At 47.9% G+C, this 18,646-nt stretch overlaps 1 protein-coding gene across 1 annotated transcript; it reads right to left on the bottom strand.

Annotated features, from left to right (window-relative positions):
- Window positions 1-16,345: 16,345 nt before the first annotated feature.
- LOC139066286 (uncharacterized) lies at window positions 16,346-17,321 on the bottom strand (the record flags this gene model as incomplete). The annotated part of the gene is made up of 1 exon (XM_070548733.1): window positions 16,346-17,321. A coding segment is annotated over one exon (897 nt), but the record flags the coding sequence as incomplete, so codon positions are not given.
- Between the last annotated feature and the right edge of the window lie 1,325 nt (window positions 17,322-18,646).

The following is an 18,646-nucleotide window of genomic DNA, read 5'->3' as shown; positions in this document are numbered from 1 at the left end:
AAATTGCTATAATTTCACAAATGAAAGAATTACAGTTAAAACAATTTCTAAGGACAATCGTCCTCGCCCCCCGAAGACAAATGAATGGTCGATTGATGATGTCACACAAGCCCCGCCCCCTCAGGACTTAAAAGGTCAAGTTTTACTGGGAAATTTTCCAAAATTCGCCCTTTCAAATAATCAGCCCAAATTTGTAGCAGGTAACTGAAGACAAGTTGGGGTTGCTTGGCGTCACTTTATGGGAGTTTTCTTTAGAAGGCGGGGCTGTGGCGGTGCGGCGAAGTCAGGCGTACCGACGTGGCCTTACGCTTGTCTCCCATTTCGTCATTTCTAGAGATATTGCCACGATACTTCTTGGGAGTGATCCTAGTCCAGCCCCAAAAAGAATCTGATGTGAACATCTGGTGGGCGTGGCCTATTTTCTGAAATAGCGCCCCCTAGGACCATTAAAACTGTCAGCCCCAAGCCATGCTTTGACTGAGGAGTACAAAATTTGCTACACCAATGTAGTGTCTCAGGACCTACAAAAAAGTCTCTTGGTGCCAAGTGCAAAGTCGCACAGGAAGTCGGCCATTTTGGTCCAAGTACTCGATTTAGTGGTATTCGCACACGTTGTTTGGAGAAGGATGCTCCATCACCCTTTTCACCAATCACCTTCAAACATCTGCTATACACTCTTAAGATATAGATGAAAAAATTCAACCGTCGGATTTTATATAAGTATAAAGGTGTGGGCGTGGCTAAGCCTCAAACTTTGACCTGTTGCCATGCCACTGTTTTTTTCACAGCTCCCTATTGGACTCCTTTTAACCAATCACCAGCAATCACTGGCAAATAGCAGCAGACAAGTTGAGGTCACTTGGTCTATAGTACTGGCAGGTTTAGAAAAAAGGCGGGGCTTTGGGAGCATGGCGAAATTCGCCATCACGCCATGGAAATACGTTTGTGTCTCATTTCTTCAATCATTGTTACATCGCCACACAATTTCTGATGAGTGATCTTACTCTGACCCCTAATAGAACTGGACAGTTGAAGTTTGTGGGCGTGGCCTATTTTCTGAAATAGCGCCCCCTAGGACCACTAAAACTATCAGCCCCAAGCCATGCTCTGAGTGAGGATCACGAAATTTGGCACACTAATGTAGTGTCTCAGGACCTACAAAAAAGTCTCTTGGAGCCAAGCGCAATGTCGCACAGGAGGTCGGCCATTTTGGTCCAAGTACTCGATTTAGTGGTTTTCGCACACGTAATTAGGAGAATGATGTCTCGTCATCCTTTCCACCGATCACCTTCAAACTCCTGCTATATACTCTTAAGACATAGAGGGAAAAATTCAACCGTCGGATTTTAAATAAGTATAAAGGTGTGGGCGTGGCTAAGCCTCAAACTTTGACCAGTCGCCATTACGTTACTTGACTTAATAACTCCCATGTGCATGATCAGATCAATTTCAAACTTTGTCTGTGTGATCACTGACCACATCTGAAGACAGTGACAATGTGGAAAGCTGACATCACCTAAGCCCCGCCCCCTGACTACAGGAAGTCTACTGTTTTATGGTGAAATGCCCATATTTGTCCCCTCTAATTTAGTCAACATGACACTAAGGTCATGCACTGTCTTCATGATGTTGTAATGACCATTCAGATCTGATAGCTTTTCAGAAAGGGAGGCTGCTTTGATGCCATGGCGATTTCTGGCGTGACGCTGTGACCTTACGTTTGACTGTAACTTCCACAAACAGCCTTTGATTTGCCCGAAACTGAACATCACATCACCAGTGTGGTAAAGATAGAGTATCTCCTAGTGGTGAGACGTGTAATGGTGGTCTCAGAGGGGATGCTGAGTCAGGGTGAGGTGTGGACGAGGAGGCCGTTCACGGTTTCTGGTGTCGGGGTGGTTGACTTTCTGTTCTGCCAGACGTGCCCTGGTGCCCCCGGCTGCCGGCCAGGATGGAGAAGCGCGGAGCTGGGTTTGGAGAGCGTCTGGGATGGAGCGGAGGGGGGGCGGACACAGGACGAGCAGCTTCGCTGCGAGGGCCGAACGACGCTGCTTGCAGCTTTAATTTTTTTTCTTTCTTTTTCTTCCGCGTCTTTGGGTGGCCTTTAGGGGGTCTTAGCATATCCAAAAACTCACCAAATTCTGGCCCAATATAGAAAGTGCGTGAAATTTACGTATTTCACTGGCAACGTGAACGTTGGTAAAAAAATGTTTCGACAGCGCCCCCTAGAAAATTAAAAATACCCCTCTGCTTTGACCTTTTTTCATAGGAGAACGATGAAATTTGGTACACTTGTAGAACTCTACAATACGCACAGAAAAGCCTCTTGCACCCATGGTCAATATCAAACAGGAAGTCGGCCATTTTGGACTAAAGTGGCCATTTTGACCCCGTTTTGGCCATTTCTAGGGTCTACATTTGGTTGAACAGTTTGGTCATTTTTCGCACGATTGTCTCAAAAATAGTGTGCGATCGAACAGAAGCGATGGATGAATCAAATGAGCAAATAAAATTGACTTTTCGTAAATACTGAAGGGGCGGGGCCAGGCCTCAAAGTTCAAGCACTCGCCAAAAAATTCAAATTGCTTTAATTTCATAAATGAAAGAATTACAGTTAAAGTAATTATCTATGGACAATCGGCATCGCCCCCCGAAGACAAATGAATGGTCGATTGATGATGTCACATAAGCCCCGCCCCCTCAGGACTTAAAAGGTCAAGTTTTACTGGGAAATTTTCCAAAATTCGCCCTTTTAACTAATCACCCCAAGTTTGTAGCAGGTAACTGAAGACAAGTTGGGGTTGCTTGGCGTCACTTTATGGGAGTTTTCTGCAGAAGGCGGGGCTGTGGCGGCGCGGCGAAGTCAGGCGTACCGATGTGGCCTTACGTTTGCCTCCCATTTCGTCATTTCTAGAGATATCGCCACAAAACCTCTTGGGAGTGATCCTAGTTCAGCCGCCCACAAAATGTGATGTGAACATCCGGTGGGCGTGGCCTATTTTCTGAAATAGCGCCCCCTAGGACCATTAAAACTGTCAGCCCCAAGTCATGCTTTGACTGAGGAGTACGAAATTTGGTTTCCTAATGTGGTGTCTCAGGACCTACAAAAAAGTCTCTTGGAGCCAAGTGCAAAGTCGCACAGGAAGTCGGCCATTTTGGTCCAAGTACTCGATTTAGTGGTATTCGCACACGTTGTTTGGAGAGTGTTGCACCATCGCCCTTTTCACCAATCACCTTCAAACTTCTGCTATATACTTTTAAGACAAAGGGGGAAAAATTCAACCGTCGGATTTTAAATAAGTATAAAGGTGTGGGCGTGGCTAAGCCTCAAACTTTGACCTGTCGCCACGCCACTCTTTTTTTCACAGCTCCCTATCGGACTCCTTTTAACCAATCACCAGCAATCACTGGCAAATAGCAGCAGACAAGTTGAGGTCACTTGGTCTATAGTACTGGCAGGTTTCGAATAAAGGCGGGGCTTTGGGAGCATGGCGAAATTCGCCATCACGCCATGGAAATACGTTTGTCTCAAATTTTTTCAGTCATTGTGACATCGCCACACAATTTCTGATGAGTGATCCTACTCTGACCCCTAATAGAATTGGACAGCTAAAGTTTGTGGGCGTGGCCTATTTTCTGAAATGGCGCCCCCTAGGACCATTTAAACTGTCAGCCCCAAGCCATGGTTTGACTGAGGATCACGAAATTTGGCACACTAATGTGGTGTCTCAGGACCTACAAAAAAGTCTCTTGGAGCCAAGCGCAATGTCGCACAGGAGGTCGGCCATTTTGGTCCAAGTACTCGATTTAGTGGTTTTCGCACACGTTATTAGGAGAATGATGTCTCGTCGCCCTTTCCACCGATCACCTTCAAACTCCTGCTATATACTCTTAAGACATAGAGGAAAAAATTCAACCGTCGGATTTTAAATAAGTATAAAGGTGTGGGCGTGGCTAAGCCTCAAACTTTGACCAGTCGCCATTACGTTACTTGACTTAATAACTCCCATGTGCATGATCAGATCAGTTTCAAACTTTGTCTGTGTGATCACTGACCACATCTGAAGACAGTGACAATGTGGACAGCTGGCATCACCTAAGCCCCGCCCCCTGACTACAGGAAGTCTACTGTTTTATGGTGAAATGCCCATATTTGTCCCCTCTAATTTAGTCAACATGACACTAAGGTCATGCACTGTCTTCATGATGTTGTAATGACTATTCAGATCTGATAGCTTTCCAGAAAGGGAGGAGCTTTGATGCCATGGCGATTTCTGGCGTGACGCTGTGACCTTACGTTTGACTGTAACTTCCACAAACAGCCTCCGATTTGCCCGAGACTGAACATCACATCACCAGTGTGGTAAAGATATAGTATCTCCTAGTGGTGAGACGTGTAATGGTGGTCTCAGAGGGGATGCTTAATCAGGGTGAGGTGTGGACGAGGAGGCCGTTCACGGTTTCTGGTGTCGGGGTGGTTGACTTTCTGTTCTGCCAGACGTGCCCTGGTGCCCCCGGCTGCCGGCCAGGATGGACAAGCGCGGAGCTGGGTTTGGAGAGCGTCGGGGATGGAGCGGAGGGGGTGCGGAAGGAGGGCGAGCAGCTTCGCTGCGAGGGCCGAACGACGCTGCTTGCAGCTTTAATTATCATTTGTTCTGCATCATCACAGTAGTAGAAATATATTAATAAATTTATTATATTAATACATTTATTATATTATAAATGTATTACCTCCTCCTCTCTGGTGGGCTGCCACCCTTCATCTCCCTTTGCTTCTGCCGGCGCCATCGCGGCACCTCCGATGAGCCATACACGTTGACAATGTCGCAATCGTTGCCAGCTCCACCCGCCATCACCGCCAGTTCAGTCCGAGCTCCAGCCCATCCAGGAGGCTCCGTTTCAGCCTGTCCTAGTGTCTCCGCCTCTGGAGTCTACACCTGCAGTGTTCCGGTCTACGCCTGCTGGGTCTACGCCCGCAGAGTCCCCAGTGTCTTCAACTCCAGAGTCCACGCTGCAGTCTCTTCCAGAGTCCACATTGCAGCTTCTTCCACAGTCAACGCTGCAGCCTCTTCCAGAGTCTTTGTCTCCTGTGCCCTCGCCAGACGAGTCTAAAGTGTCCTCGCTTCCAGCGGCTCCTGAGCCTCCTCCAGAGTCTACGCTGCGGCCTCTTCCAGAGTCTATGCTGTGGCCTCTTCCTGAGTCGCCTCCTGCAGGGTCTTCATCTCCTGAGTCGCCTCCTGCAGAGTCTTCCTCTCCTGAGTTCCCATCTCCAGAGTTCCCGTCACATCCTCCTCCAGTGGCCCCATCTCCAGTGGCCCCGTCACATCCTCCTCCAGTGCCCCTGTCTCCAGTGTCCCCTCTTCAGTCTCCAGTGTCCCCTCTTCAATGTCCAGTGTGTCCATCTCCAGTGCCCCCTCTTCAGTCTCCAGTGTCCCCGTCTCCAGTATCCTCTCCAGTGTCCCCGTCTCCAGTGGCCCCTCTTCAGCCTCCTCCTCCAGAGTCCCCTTCCCCAGTGGCCCCTCTTCAGCCTCCTCCTCCAGTGTCCCTGTCTCCAGTGGCCCCTATTCAGCCTCCTCCTCCAGTGTCCCCGTCTCCAGTGGCCCCTCATCATGCTCCGGCCTCTTCGTCCCTTCATCATCCTAGGGCCTCTTTGTCCCCTCATCTTTCTCCAGTCTCTTCGTCCCTTCCTCACCCTCCAGAGTCCTCGTCCCCTCAGCCTCCAGAGTCCTCGTCCCCTTAGCCTCCAGAGTCTTTGTCCCCTCAGCCTCAAAACCCTTTGTCCCCGTCCCCTTGTTTTTCATTTTGTCTGTGTCTTGTGGGCATCTGCTATCCGCCCCTGGATCGGGGGGGTTTACTGTCATGTCTGTGCCCTGCGTCTCCCTCATGTGTGCCCTTGTGTTCTCCATCCCTCTCTAAGTTTCCCTTATGTGTCTCCTTTTGTTCCTCATGTGTCTCCTTGTCTGCATTCCTCCTCAAATGCCTCCTTGTGATCCCCAGCCTACTCCAGGTTTTTTCCCCTTAGGTGTTCCCTCCAGGTGTCTGTTTCCCTGTGTGTCCCCAACCCCCTCCAGGCTCTCTAGGTTTTTCCCTTACACACTTTTTGTCATTAGTCTTCTGTTAAGTGTTTTATGTAGTCAGTTTTCTCCCTCTAGTTCATTTTGCCCCCTTCCTCATTTTTAGGTCTGGTTTCTTCCTCTGCTCCATTGTGCTCTCCTCTGTTTTATTGGTCCCACCTGTGCACAATTCCCTAATCAGCCAGCCCTTGTGTATATAACACTGTCAGTATGGTGTTGGTCTATTGTTCATGTCAGTGTTGTTTTGTCTGCCCTCCTCTGTGTTTTTCCAGGTCTCCAGGCTTTCTAGGTTTTTTTTGGCTTCATGCCCATTTGGACTCTATTTTGGTTTGGTTTCATCCTAATAAAGGAATGTTTTTGTTCTCATCCGCTCCTGCCTCATGTCGTTCTGGATATCTGCATTTTGGGTCCAACTCCTCCAACCCTCAGCGTGACATACGCCTTCAGTCAGATATTCAGAGACTCTTAGTGTAAATGAGAATGTTTAAACATTTATGTGAAGTGAATGTTAAACATTAATAAAACTCTTCTTATAATGTGTATGAGTATACTGATATATTAAAACATCTTGTTCATTCAACACATTTGATTATTTCAACCTATAATTTGTAAAGTCAAGTTATAAGTTATAAACTTCCTGGAAGATTAACTTCATCCACTCCTCCTTGAACCGTCACCTTTTCGTGGTGGAGTTTGAGTGCCCTAATGATCCTAGGAGCTATGTTGTCTGGGGCACTTTGTGCACCTGGTAGGGTCTCCCATGACAAATTAGTCTTAGGTGAAGGGTGAGACAAAGAACGGTTCAGAGGATCTTTCATGGATGTAAATTCAGAGTCGGAGTACCCGGCCCGGAGGGTTACCAGGGTCCCATCATGGAGCCAGGTCTGGGGTTGGGACCCGTGAGCGAGACATAGCATTGGCTCTGGAACCCAAGTCCTTGAGAGGGGGTGGACACTCTTCTTTGCTGGAGTTGGTCCGGGTGAGAGGCGGAGGGCTGGGATTGGCTTTTTGTTAGCCCCAAGACTCTCTGCCTGTGTGTTAGGGTTTACCCCGGGGGACGAGAGGGTAGCTTCCCTGCGCCTTAGGGTCGGGGAACGGGTCCTGACTGTTGTTTGTGCTTATGGACCAAATATCAATTCAGAGTACCCACCCTTTTTGGAGTCCCTGGGCCGAGTGCTAGATAGTGCTCCATCAGGGGACCCCATTGTTCTTCTGGGGAAATCCAATGCTCACGTGGGCAATGTCAGCTTGACCTGGAGGGGTGTGATTGGGAGGAACGGCCTGCCGATCTGAACTCGAGTGGTGTTTCGTTATTGGACTTCTGTGCAAGCCACAGTTTGGCCATAACGAACACAATGTTCGAACATAAGGATGCCCATTGGTACACTTGGTACCAGGGCAGCCTAGGTCGCAGGTCAATGATAGACTTTGTAGTCGTATCATCTGACCTGCGGCCGTATGTTTTGGACACCCGAGTGAAGAGAGGAGCGGAGCTGTCAACTGATCACCACCTGGTGGTGAGTTGGACCAGATGGCAGGGGAAGATGCCGCGTAGACCTGGCAGACCCAAACGCATAGTGAGGGTCTGCTGGGAATGCCTGGCAGAAGAACGTGTCAAGACGATCTTCCTGTCCTACCTCTGGCAGAGCTTTGACCGCTTCCCGAGAGCAGTCGGGGACATTGACTCCGAGTGGGCCTTGTCCCACTCTGCGATTGTTGAGGCGGCTGTTGCTAGCTGTGGTTGCAAGGTGGCCGGTGCCAGTCGTGGTGGCAACCCCCGTACCCGCTGGTGGACACCAGAGGTTCGGGGAGCCATCAGGATGAAGAAGGAGGTCTACAGGGCGTAGTTGGTCTGTGGATCTCCGGAGGCATTAGAGTGCAGCAGTGGCAGTTACCGAGGCAAAATCTCGGACGTGGGAGGAGTTTGGTGAGGCCATGAAGAAAGACTATTGATCGGCACCAAAGAGGTTCTGGCAAACTGTCCGGCGCCTCAGGAGAGGGAGGCAGCAACTCGCTCACACTGTTTACAGTGGGGATGGGGAGCTGCTGATGTCAACTGGGGCTATAGTCGGGCAGTGGAAGGAATACTTTGAGGAACTCCTCAAGCCCACCTACGCACATTCCGAGGAGGAGCCAGAGCCGGGAGACCTGGAGATGGACCGTCCAATCTTGGGGGCAGAAGTTGCTGAGGTAGTCAAACAACTACACAGCGGCGGAACACCGGGGGCGGATGAGATTCGCCCTGGGTATCTCAAGGCTATGGATGTTGTAGGGTTGTCGTGGTTGACACGTCTCTGCAACATTGCGTGGTCATCGGGGGCAGTTCCTGTGGAGTGGCAGACCGGGGTGGTGGTCCTCATCTTTAAGAAGGGTGACCTGAGGGTGTGTTCCAACTATAGGGAGATCACATTCCTCAGCCTCCCTGGAAAGGTGTACTCCAAGGTACTGGAGAGGAGGGATGGATCGATAGTTGAATCTAAGATTGAGGAGGAGCAATGTGGTTTTCGTCCTGGCCGTGGAACTGTGGACCAGCTCTATACCCTTGCAAGGGTGATGGAGGGGACATGGGAGTTTGCCCAACCAAGCCACATGTGTTTTGTGGATTTGGAGAAGGCTTATGACCATGTCCCCAGGGGCACCCTGTGGGGGACGCTCCAGGAGTATGGGGTGGGTGGCTTTCTGTTAAGGGCCATTCAGTCCCTTTACCAGAGGAGCGTGAGTTTGGTCTGCATAGCCAGTAGTAAGTCTGACCTGTTCCCGGTGAGGGTTGGACTCAGCCAGGGCTGCCCTTTGTTCTGTTCATTACCTTTATGGACAGAATTTCTAGGTGCAGCCGTGGTGTGGAGTGTGTCAAGTTTGGTGGCAGGAGAATCTCCTCTGCTTTTTACGGATGATGTGGTCCTCCAAGCTTCATTCAGCTCTGACTTTCAGCTCTTGCTGGGTAGGTTCGCGGCCGAGTGTGAAGCGGCTGGGATGAGGATCAGCACCTCCAAATCTGAGACCATGGTTCTCGACCGGAAAAGGGTGGCTTGCCAACTCTGGGTCGGGGTAGAGGTCTTACCTCAAGTGGAGGAGTTTAAGTATCTCGGGGTCTTGTTAACGAGTGAGGGTAGGAGGGATCAGGAGATCGACAGGCGGCTTGGTTCAGCGTCTGCAGTGATGTTGCCTCTGAGCCGGTCTCTCGTGGTGAAGAGGGAGCTGAGCCAGAAAGCCAGACTCTGGATTTCCCGTTCGATCTACGTCCCAATCCTCACCTATGGCCATGAGCTTTGGGTAAAGACCGAAAGAACGAGATCGTGGATACAAGTGGCCGAAATGAGTTTCCTCCATAGGGTGACCGGGCTAAGCCTTAGAGATATGGTGAGGAGCTCGGACATTCGGGAGGGTTTCGGAGTAGAACCGCTGCTCCTCTGGATCGAAAGGAGTCAGTTGAGGTGGTTAGGGTTAGGAGGCCCCCGGGTCGACCCAGGACACGTTGGAGAGGTTACATCTCCAATCTGGTCCGGGAACGCCATGGGGTCCTGCCGGAGGAGCTGGTGGAGGTGGCTGGGGAGAGGACAGTCTAGAGCTTCCTAGTTGGGATGCTGCCCCCGCGACCCGGACCCGGATAAGCAGAGGAAGACGACGACGACGAACTTTATCCAGAGTGAAGAATGCAGGAGTCTTGCTTCTGCATGAGACCTTGACTTCTTCCGGCACTCACAGGGAACAGTCGCTTCTGCCTTTTGCTCCCTTATCTGTATTTTCCCAAGGCTCTTTTTGTCCCGTCTGCCTACAGAGCACTTCTCTGCATTTCCTCTGCAATCACTATTTTTCAGCATGGATTTAATCAATTGGTCATTCAACGCGATTGATAAGATTTTTTCTACAATGAGGACAGAGGAGGGGGCTCGTGCTTGCCCTCAAGGGACACACGCAGCGGGATATATGTTCGATTCCTGGAAGAAGTGGAATATCATCTGTCTCTCTCAGCTGTCCATTGAGGACGTCGAAGATATGTGGATATTTGGCCTGATGATCGCTGGATTTCTTCTGATTGGAGTGGGAGGATACCTGGCTTTCCGTAAAATTGGGATGACGGGAGCGATTGGAGGGTGACCCGCAACCATGGACGGCAACGTCCGTGTGGATACCTCACAGACTGGGACGTTGCTCGAGGTGAATCGCAAGCTGGACAATGTCTTAGCTGCGTTACCGGTCTTAGCGCGCAAGATTGATATCATCTCGGAAAGGGTCACTTGACGGTATGGAGATGTTTAATCACTGAATTGGCTTCACTGGAGGACTTGAATGATCAATACAGACTTAAGGCGGAGAGGAAAAATGATCTCTGCCTGACCCAAACAAAGTTCTGTCATCGAATCTGACACCATAAGCAGCCTTGGAGTTGCATGCAATAATCCCCACAATGGAAGGAATGCAGACAAATGCTGTGAAACTCTATCCAACCCCCCCCCCCCAACCCCCAAGAGGCAGCAGCCTCTGGAGCCCAGTACATCTTTGTGACACATACAAAAGTGTTTAAAATGGGCTTGCTGTTTTATGTAACATTTTGTCGCATACGTAGTGCTCTGACATCAAAGCGGTGCCATTATTATGCTTTCAGGCAAAAAAGTTCCCATCCATAAGGTCGAATTGTGCTCTTCTCCAAAGTAACTCTGAACAGTGGTATTCTGCGCCTCACAAGACTTCACCATGAAAATATTTAAGAGCGAAACATGCAGAGCCATTTATTTTAATCAAATTTTACCTTTATTTATTTTTCCAAGGGACAAAATCAAATGTGTGAAATGTGTGAAAAGGTGCATTTAATTTGCCTTTGCTATTAATCTCTCAACCAACGAGATGATGAATTACACTTAAATAAAGGTGTTGAGAGGAGACTCGGGACAGGCTCGTTGATAACATGACTCAAGCCTGGGCCGAACTCCTCTTTGTGCGTGTAAACCTCTGACCTCCAGCACTCAGAAAGGAGCAGGCAGACTGGGTTTTTCGGAACCAAGGCTGCATGCCTGACTTCTCAGAAACCAGAGCGAGGAGTCTAAAAGAGAACTGCATGTGTGAGAGAACAAAGGAAACGGGAGGGGGGCTTCCTGCTGCTGGGCAAAGAGGCGTTAAACAACAAAGATCAAGAATGGGCCTGCAAATGTGTAGGGGGAGTTTTTGTGCTGTAAAAGTAAAATATGAGTCCACCTGTTAAGAAGCTGACCTGTGATTCAAGACAATAATTAAAAAAGTAACAGCCCGGGAGAATGAGAAAAAATTATGATGCATGAAGGTGGGAGGGGTGGAAAAAAAGTGGTTGCTGGTTCTGATCGGGGTGTGGGTGTGTGTGTGTGTGTGTGTGTGTGTGTGGGGGGGGGGGGGGGGGGGGGGGGGGGCTGGGGGTATTAGAGCCCTGCACGGGCCTAAAATCTGAGCCCGTGTCCGGCCCGGCCCGAGGGGGTGGAGCCCCTGCCCGACCCAATCCGAAAAGGTTTTCAGGATTCTCTGGCCCGACCCGGGTCCAAGCCCGACTTTTTTTTAACCAACTAAATGAAAACAAAGTGCGTCAATCCTGACACACTGTTCCTGTTAAAAGACGTGCAGGATCCGATCAATTTGTTTTTCCCTCGTTTACCATCACGGAGATGACGGCGCACTGGCTCTGGTGTTAATCAAGTTAAATTTTATTTCTTTCCAACAATTTTCACAAGAAAACAGAACAGTTAAAAGCAGGGCTTGTGTTGACCGGATAGTTCCCGTATTTGACCATTTATTTTGACGGAGAAAGAATAGAAAGAATTACCCCGACGCATGCAGACAAACTGACATTTTATTCTAAGCACATCGCAGATGTAGCTAAATCACTCAAGGAAAGATTCCTATCTGAACATCTGAGCTGGGCACTGCTCAGCGCAGCTCACTGTCAGCGTGTACTAAGGTACACAGTGAGCTGAAGATGTGGAGAGGGGCTTGGAGCGCATCGCAGAACCAGAGCGCATGCGGGAAGATTCCTCCCACTGAAGCGAGAGTTTTCCAAACCCGGTCTCTCAGAGAGACTTGTCACTTAGAAAATGTTCCCTGATTATGAAACTTTGGCTGAATAGTGCTTGTTCCCGTCTCCAATGTGGCGACACATCCAGGAGCCGTCTGAGGAGAATCCCAGAATCTCATATCCTCTTCAGCTCAGAAAGCGCCGATGATTACGCACAAGTGTGACGCGTCAACCCGGTCTCACAGTAAGACCGGGTTGGACCTGTTCAGGTTTACGCAGACAATCTTTACATAGAATTGACTTACAGATATAAAATTAATTCAGTAAAATATAAAGCATTTTATTTAAATATCCATTCATTATTTTACAAGCACAGAGAGCCGCATCAGATTCAGATCAGCGGGAAGATTCCTCCGACTGAATCTGTTCTGAGCGTGATGAGCTCCGGCAGTGTGTTCTGATACAGCAAGAGTTCCTACAGCAAAATAAAGGTGATTTTACCTGAATTAAAAGCCTAGGTTGCACAAGGTAAAATATCTCTCCACAGAGTAAGGGTGTTTCGTCAGGAGGAGTCAGAGGTCAATCCCACCATCTGGTACTGTGAGCCAAGGCCTTGAGATTTAACACCTATAGTTAGCCCGGTGGCTTGGCTTACGACAAAAGGCTTCTCACAGTGCCGAGCCTGTCCTGTTCTTAAAGGCTCATACATCAAACTATATTTGCATTTAAATGTCATGCTCCTGTAACGTTGGAAAAGGCCAACAAGGTTGTTTGTCCACAGCAATGTAAGAGGTCAAATAGACAGCTACCCTCTGCCTCGCTGAACTCACTCACTCTCTTGCTGCTGCGGTGTACCATCATATCGCTACACCTGTCCTGCCGGCTCCTCCCAGAACGTCATCCTCACTGTTATCCAGGACATCCATGCATGCAATCTTTGACACCTCTGCTGAATTGACCACCGTCATCTTAAAATTAGCATAACTTTGCCTCAGCTTGTTAACTTGCCTCACTTTTGGCCCACGCTGCTCCGGACCTCCCATCTCCATTTTTTTTTTCTCCTGTTGAGAACACACAGCCTGGCACCCTCTGCTGTTACAGGTGTGTAATGACCCCAGATAAATATCAGCATGTGTAAATACTTAGACCCTGATTATAAAACGACCCCACATTTTAAAATTATTTTCAATGAAAAATATCCTCGTCTTATATTTGGGTCAATGTGGAAAAACAGGCTTACTGTTCAGATGCAACTGGTTAAGGTGGGCGTGGAAGCTCTGGGTCGACTGGCGTGAATCTTGAAGGCACGACGACAGGTCCAGTTGAAAATCATAACCATCTGGCGTGACTAAACGAGATGGAACAGATAGGGAGCTAAAGGATGGGGTGGGTGCGGAAGCTGTGGGCGCTCCGGTGTGACCTATTGAGCCGAGGTGCTTGCTTAAGTTGCAGCTGGATGAGGTGGGCATAGGAGCTCTAAGATGTTCGACGTGGAACTGAGAACTGGACAGGAACAGAGCAAGCTTTGATCACCAGGCATGGATAATGAGCCGCAGCAGTCAGGAAGCCACTAAGTGAAGTGAGTGTGGGAGCTCTAAATGCGCAACATGACAGAGTGAGCTGACGCACTGGAAAAGCAAAGGCTGAACTAAAACAAAACACCCTACTGTGTTAGGCGCTGTTAACTGACCCAAAATGGGAATGCTGAGGCCACTGACAGAGCGATGACTGAGTCATGAGTGTTGTGGGTGGCTTCCTGATATAGGCTGAGCCTGATGACGTGGGATTGCGGATACCGGTGCGGGGAATGCTGGGAAGTGGAGTTTAAGGTATGGTCTGGTGTGAAGTTGGGGACTGGAACGCTGGAATCATGATATTAAAGGGACAATGTCTAGTTTTTATCATTAACCATTGGAAATGTTTAGCAAAATGTTGTTGAAAATAAATGAAATGGTGCCCAGTTGTTGGCTTCGTAAGATCTAACCATTAAAATCTGGCTCAAAATACATGGGGACTTGTCTAAGTCTCAATGCCATATTAGATGCCATATTTCCTGCTACGGGAGCCCTTGAGGACTAAATGCATTTACTGATTTGTAACAAATTCAAATTCAAAAATATTTTATTAATCCCAGAGGGAAATTGGAGTTTCAGTACACACAATTCTGAGATCAGACATACATACATAGACCAAGCCCCCACAATGCGGCTCAAAAATTGGTCCCAACCCGGAAGTACCAAAAATTTCAGTTCCACCCTCATCCACTTGGGGCTGGTGTCAGAAGCGAGCAAATCCTCATTGACTCCCATGTTAAAAATACCAATTTCACTGCAGAAATAAACATGTTTACAGCCTGGTACCAAAACATGTTTTTGGTTTAAATTATCTAGTTTATACTCATGGCAACTCTGAGGGGGTGAATTTTTTTCTCACTCTTCTGTTTAAGTGTATTAAAAGCCTAAAATTCTGTATAATTAATGAGCATCTGACCCACGTGACCACAGAGCTAGCTCCGTGGAAAGGCCTCAGTAGAGCCTCGGCCTGGCTTGGAAACTGTTCCGGGATTTTGAGTCTCTGTGTTTGAGTATTCTGTTTTGGATATTATTTGAGCAATTGTTGGACAAAATGACTTGCTGTGGCATTAATTGCACTAATAGACTGTCCAAGGAGTCTCCACTTCTTTTTTTCGGTAAGTAAAATTATATTTATGTATTTTAGGTCACTGCCGAGCTGAGCTTAGATTTTAACATGTACTGTTTAACCATGAAATTTAAATGTAATAGGGTAAAACCCAGTGCATTTAACATAATGCTGCACTTTAGAAAATGGGTTGAAATATAACATGTTGGTGGAGCTGGGTTCCCACTATCGGCTTGTGGAGCTCTCGGGAGACCGATGTTTTCCACCCGGTTCTCCCCTCCCCGCAGCTCGGTGCATCTCTGTCTGATCACGGCTTCTGACTGCTGCGCGGGCTGCTAGCTTGTGGAGCTCTGGGATGGAAACCTTTCTACCCGGTTCTCCCCAGCAGCAGCTCTGCGCATCTCAGATCGCAGCGGCGCTTGTCTGCTGTGCGGCTGCCAGCTTGTGGAGGTCTCCAAGACCACCTCTGTGTTCCACTCGGTTTTACCCAGCGGTCAGCCCGGCGTATCTCTGACTCAGAAGCTCTGGTGTTGTGCACAGTTAACTCCGGTTGTAGCTAGGTTGCTACCTCCGTTAGCTTAGCTCCCACCTCTGCATTAGCTTTGGGTTAGCTTCAGGTTAGCTTGTAGCTAGTTCGACCGGGTGTCGTCAGTTGATCCCAGCCTTACAGCCCCACCCTCAGCTCCTCCTCTCTTCCCTTTTATGGAATTGTCTGGGCTTGACGGAACCTGTGACACGGTCAAAATGGCGGTGGTGGCCACCTCCCATTTTCAATTCAATTCAATTCAAGTTCATTTATATAGCGCCAAATCACGACAAGAGTCATCTCAAGGCACTTCACATAATAAACATTCCAATTCAGGACAGTTCATTAGGCCAGTCAGAAATAATTTTTCCTATATAAGGAACCCAGCAAATTGCATCAAGTCACTGACAAGTGTTAGTGACTATACAGCAATTCTCATACTAAGCAAGCATAAAGCGACAGTGGAGAGAAAAACTCCCTTTTAACAGGAAGAAACCTCCAGAGAATCCCGGCTCAGTATAAGCAGCCATCCTCCACGACTCACTGGGGATCGAGAAGACGGAGCAGACACACACACACACACACACACACACACACACACACACACACACACACACACACACACACACACACACACACACACACACACACACACACACACAGACTAGTAATGTGTCTATAGTTATATTGTGATGTCTTAGTAAATATTCTATTTGGTGAAAGATAAAATTTATTGTATTTATCCTAGTGGATCTATAATTAAACGGATAAACTAGTATTAGCACATCCAACGTCAAGGAAAGCAAAGAGTTATTATCAGGAGAGGGAGAATGTTTTAGTGGTTAGCAGCAGTGTGCTAGTCGATGGCCCCCTCCTTGAGGCCACCACAGCTCAGCAGAACGTTGTTCTAGCTTCTTCTGGGGAGAAAAACACTTACAGAGAAAATAAAGTTAACAGCTGAAATTGCACAAAATAGTACGGTTAAAGAGCAGATAGTAGAAGAAAGCAGTAGAGTGTGAAAAGTGGTCAGTGTATCCTCCAGCAGTCTAAGCCTATAGCAGCATAACTACAGAGAAAACTCTGGATAATCTATCCTATTTAGATGGAGGCATGTTGGAGGCAGGGCAAGGGAGAGCCGTCTTTACCGACTGTACACTCCACCTCCCTGTACTCCCCCACTTGTCCAGATTTAGGGTAACATCAGATTTTAACCATAGGCCCTATCAAATAAAAATGTTTTAAGCCTATTCTTAAAAGTAGACAAAGTGTCCGCCTCACGGACTAAAGCTGGGAGCTGGTTCCACAGGAGAGGAGCCTGATAACTAAAAGATCTGCCTCCCATCCTAATTTTAGATATTCTGGGAACCACCAGTAGACCTGCAGTCTGAGAGCAAAGTGCTCGGTTAGGAACGTATGGAACAATCAGATCACTGATGTATGATGGAGCTTGATTATTAAGAGCTTTATATGTGAGAAGGAGGATCTTAAAATCTATTCTGAATTTAACAGGTAGCCAATGTAGGGAAGCTAAGACAGGAGAGATATGATCTCTCTTTTTAATTCTCATCAGAACTCTAGCTGCAGCATTTTGGACAAGCTGAAGACTTTTAACTACATTCTGTGGACTTCCTGAGAGCAATGAATTACAGTTATCCAGTCTTGATGTAATAAATGCATGAACTAGTTTTTCAGCATCACTTCTGGAAAGGATGCTTCTAATCTTAGCAATATTCCGAAGGTGGAAAAAGGAAATCCTGCAAACTTGTGAAACCTGGGATTTGAATGACATGTCCTGGTCAAAGATAACACCAAGGTTCCTTACTTTGTTCTCAGAGATTAATGTAATGCCATTCAGGTCAGGCGATTGGCTAAGCAATTTCCTTTTCTGGATTTCTGGTCCAAAGATGAGAACTTCAGTCTTGTCTTGATTTAAAAGCAAGAAGTTTAGAGTCATCCAACTTTTTATGTCCTCAAGACAAGCCTGTAATCTACCCAACCGATTAGGTTCATCAGGGTTAATGGATAAATATAGCTGAGTATCGTCAGCATAACAGTGGAAGTTTATCCCATGCTGTCTAATGATTTTACCAATTGGGAGCATATATACCGTAAATCCTCTAATACAGGCCCGGGCCTGTATTTGACTCAAGCTCATCAAGCTCCAGGCCTTTAATGGAAGGAGGACCAGTATTAGAGGCAGGCCTCTATTTCTATTTGAGCAAAATGAACTAATGGTTCGCTGGAGTTTTTGACAATTAAAAGTGCGCCCACATTTTCAAAGTTAAACACATTTCTTTTAACAACGGTAGTTCCTGCTTCAGCCCTCTCCCCCCTCCCCCTGCTTCAGCCCTCTCCCCTCTCCCCCTGCGCAGCGGCCACAAACTCACTGATGTGCCTGCAGCCTCTCGGAGTTCCTGCTGCTCTAAACATTAAAATAATTATTTCATTTTCTGTTCCTCACTTCTGATGACCTTCAATGGTGTCTGTTTGTTGCAACAGCAGGTACAAAAACTAACGTGTTTTTATTTGACTATTTTTCTGTCCTGTCTGTTTATTATCTTCCTGCATCTCCTCTCAATCCTAAAGAAAAACTGCTACCTGGGTTCATATATATATTCACCTCATGAGTTACCTTTGAACTGCAGTTCTAAAAGATCTACCGACCGCAAAAACAGCGGAGCGCTTGCTGTTTGGCGGCTGTATCAGTGATCAGTGCGTCGGAGGACAAGGTGATGCGCGCAGCGTCCCGCTCCACAGCATGCAGCGAAACACATCAGGCGCAAATAAAAGACAGAAAAAATTAAAGGAAATGAACTGACATGAACGATCGCGTGTTAAATTAGTTTTTGAGGTGGCGACACCTGATTGTTACTGTGGCCGTGCTCAGGAGGCAGATCTACCGACCGCGAAAACAGCTGAGCGCTCCCTGCTGTGATCTGTGCGTCGGAGGACAAGTTGATGCGCCCCGCTCCACAGCAGCGATACACATCAGGCGCAAATAAAAGACAGAAAACATTAAAAATTAACCGACATGAACGATCGCGTGTCAGTACCTACGGTCTGGCACTTGAGTTTTACCCCCAAAAAGAGAATGTGATCATACGATAATTCAATAGGGAGCGTGGTTTCACAGACGCGGAAGTGAGAGCGTCGGTGAAACGCCGGCTGATCTTGGAAACCCCCGAGCGTTCGAGCGTCAACGAAGTGACACGGAAATGCCGGGCTTTCCAGAAGTAAGTAAGATAACTTACTATGAGCTGATAGTTCGTTGGATTGATCGGTAGGTTGGAAACTCTGATCGTGAATCTGAAGAAACGATGACTGAGTGGTGAGCTGGAAAGGCGACTTCCGTTTATAGCCGCGGTTTGTGACGTAGGTGCGACGTGAAGGGAATCCCCGCGAGGGGCATGCTGGGAGTCCCTACTTCGC

Source organism: Nothobranchius furzeri, chromosome 2 (assembly GCF_043380555.1).
Source record: "Nothobranchius furzeri strain GRZ-AD chromosome 2, NfurGRZ-RIMD1, whole genome shotgun sequence".
Lineage (NCBI taxonomy): Eukaryota > Metazoa > Chordata > Actinopteri > Cyprinodontiformes > Nothobranchiidae > Nothobranchius > Nothobranchius furzeri.
This window is presented reverse-complemented; position numbering and strand designations above follow the sequence as displayed.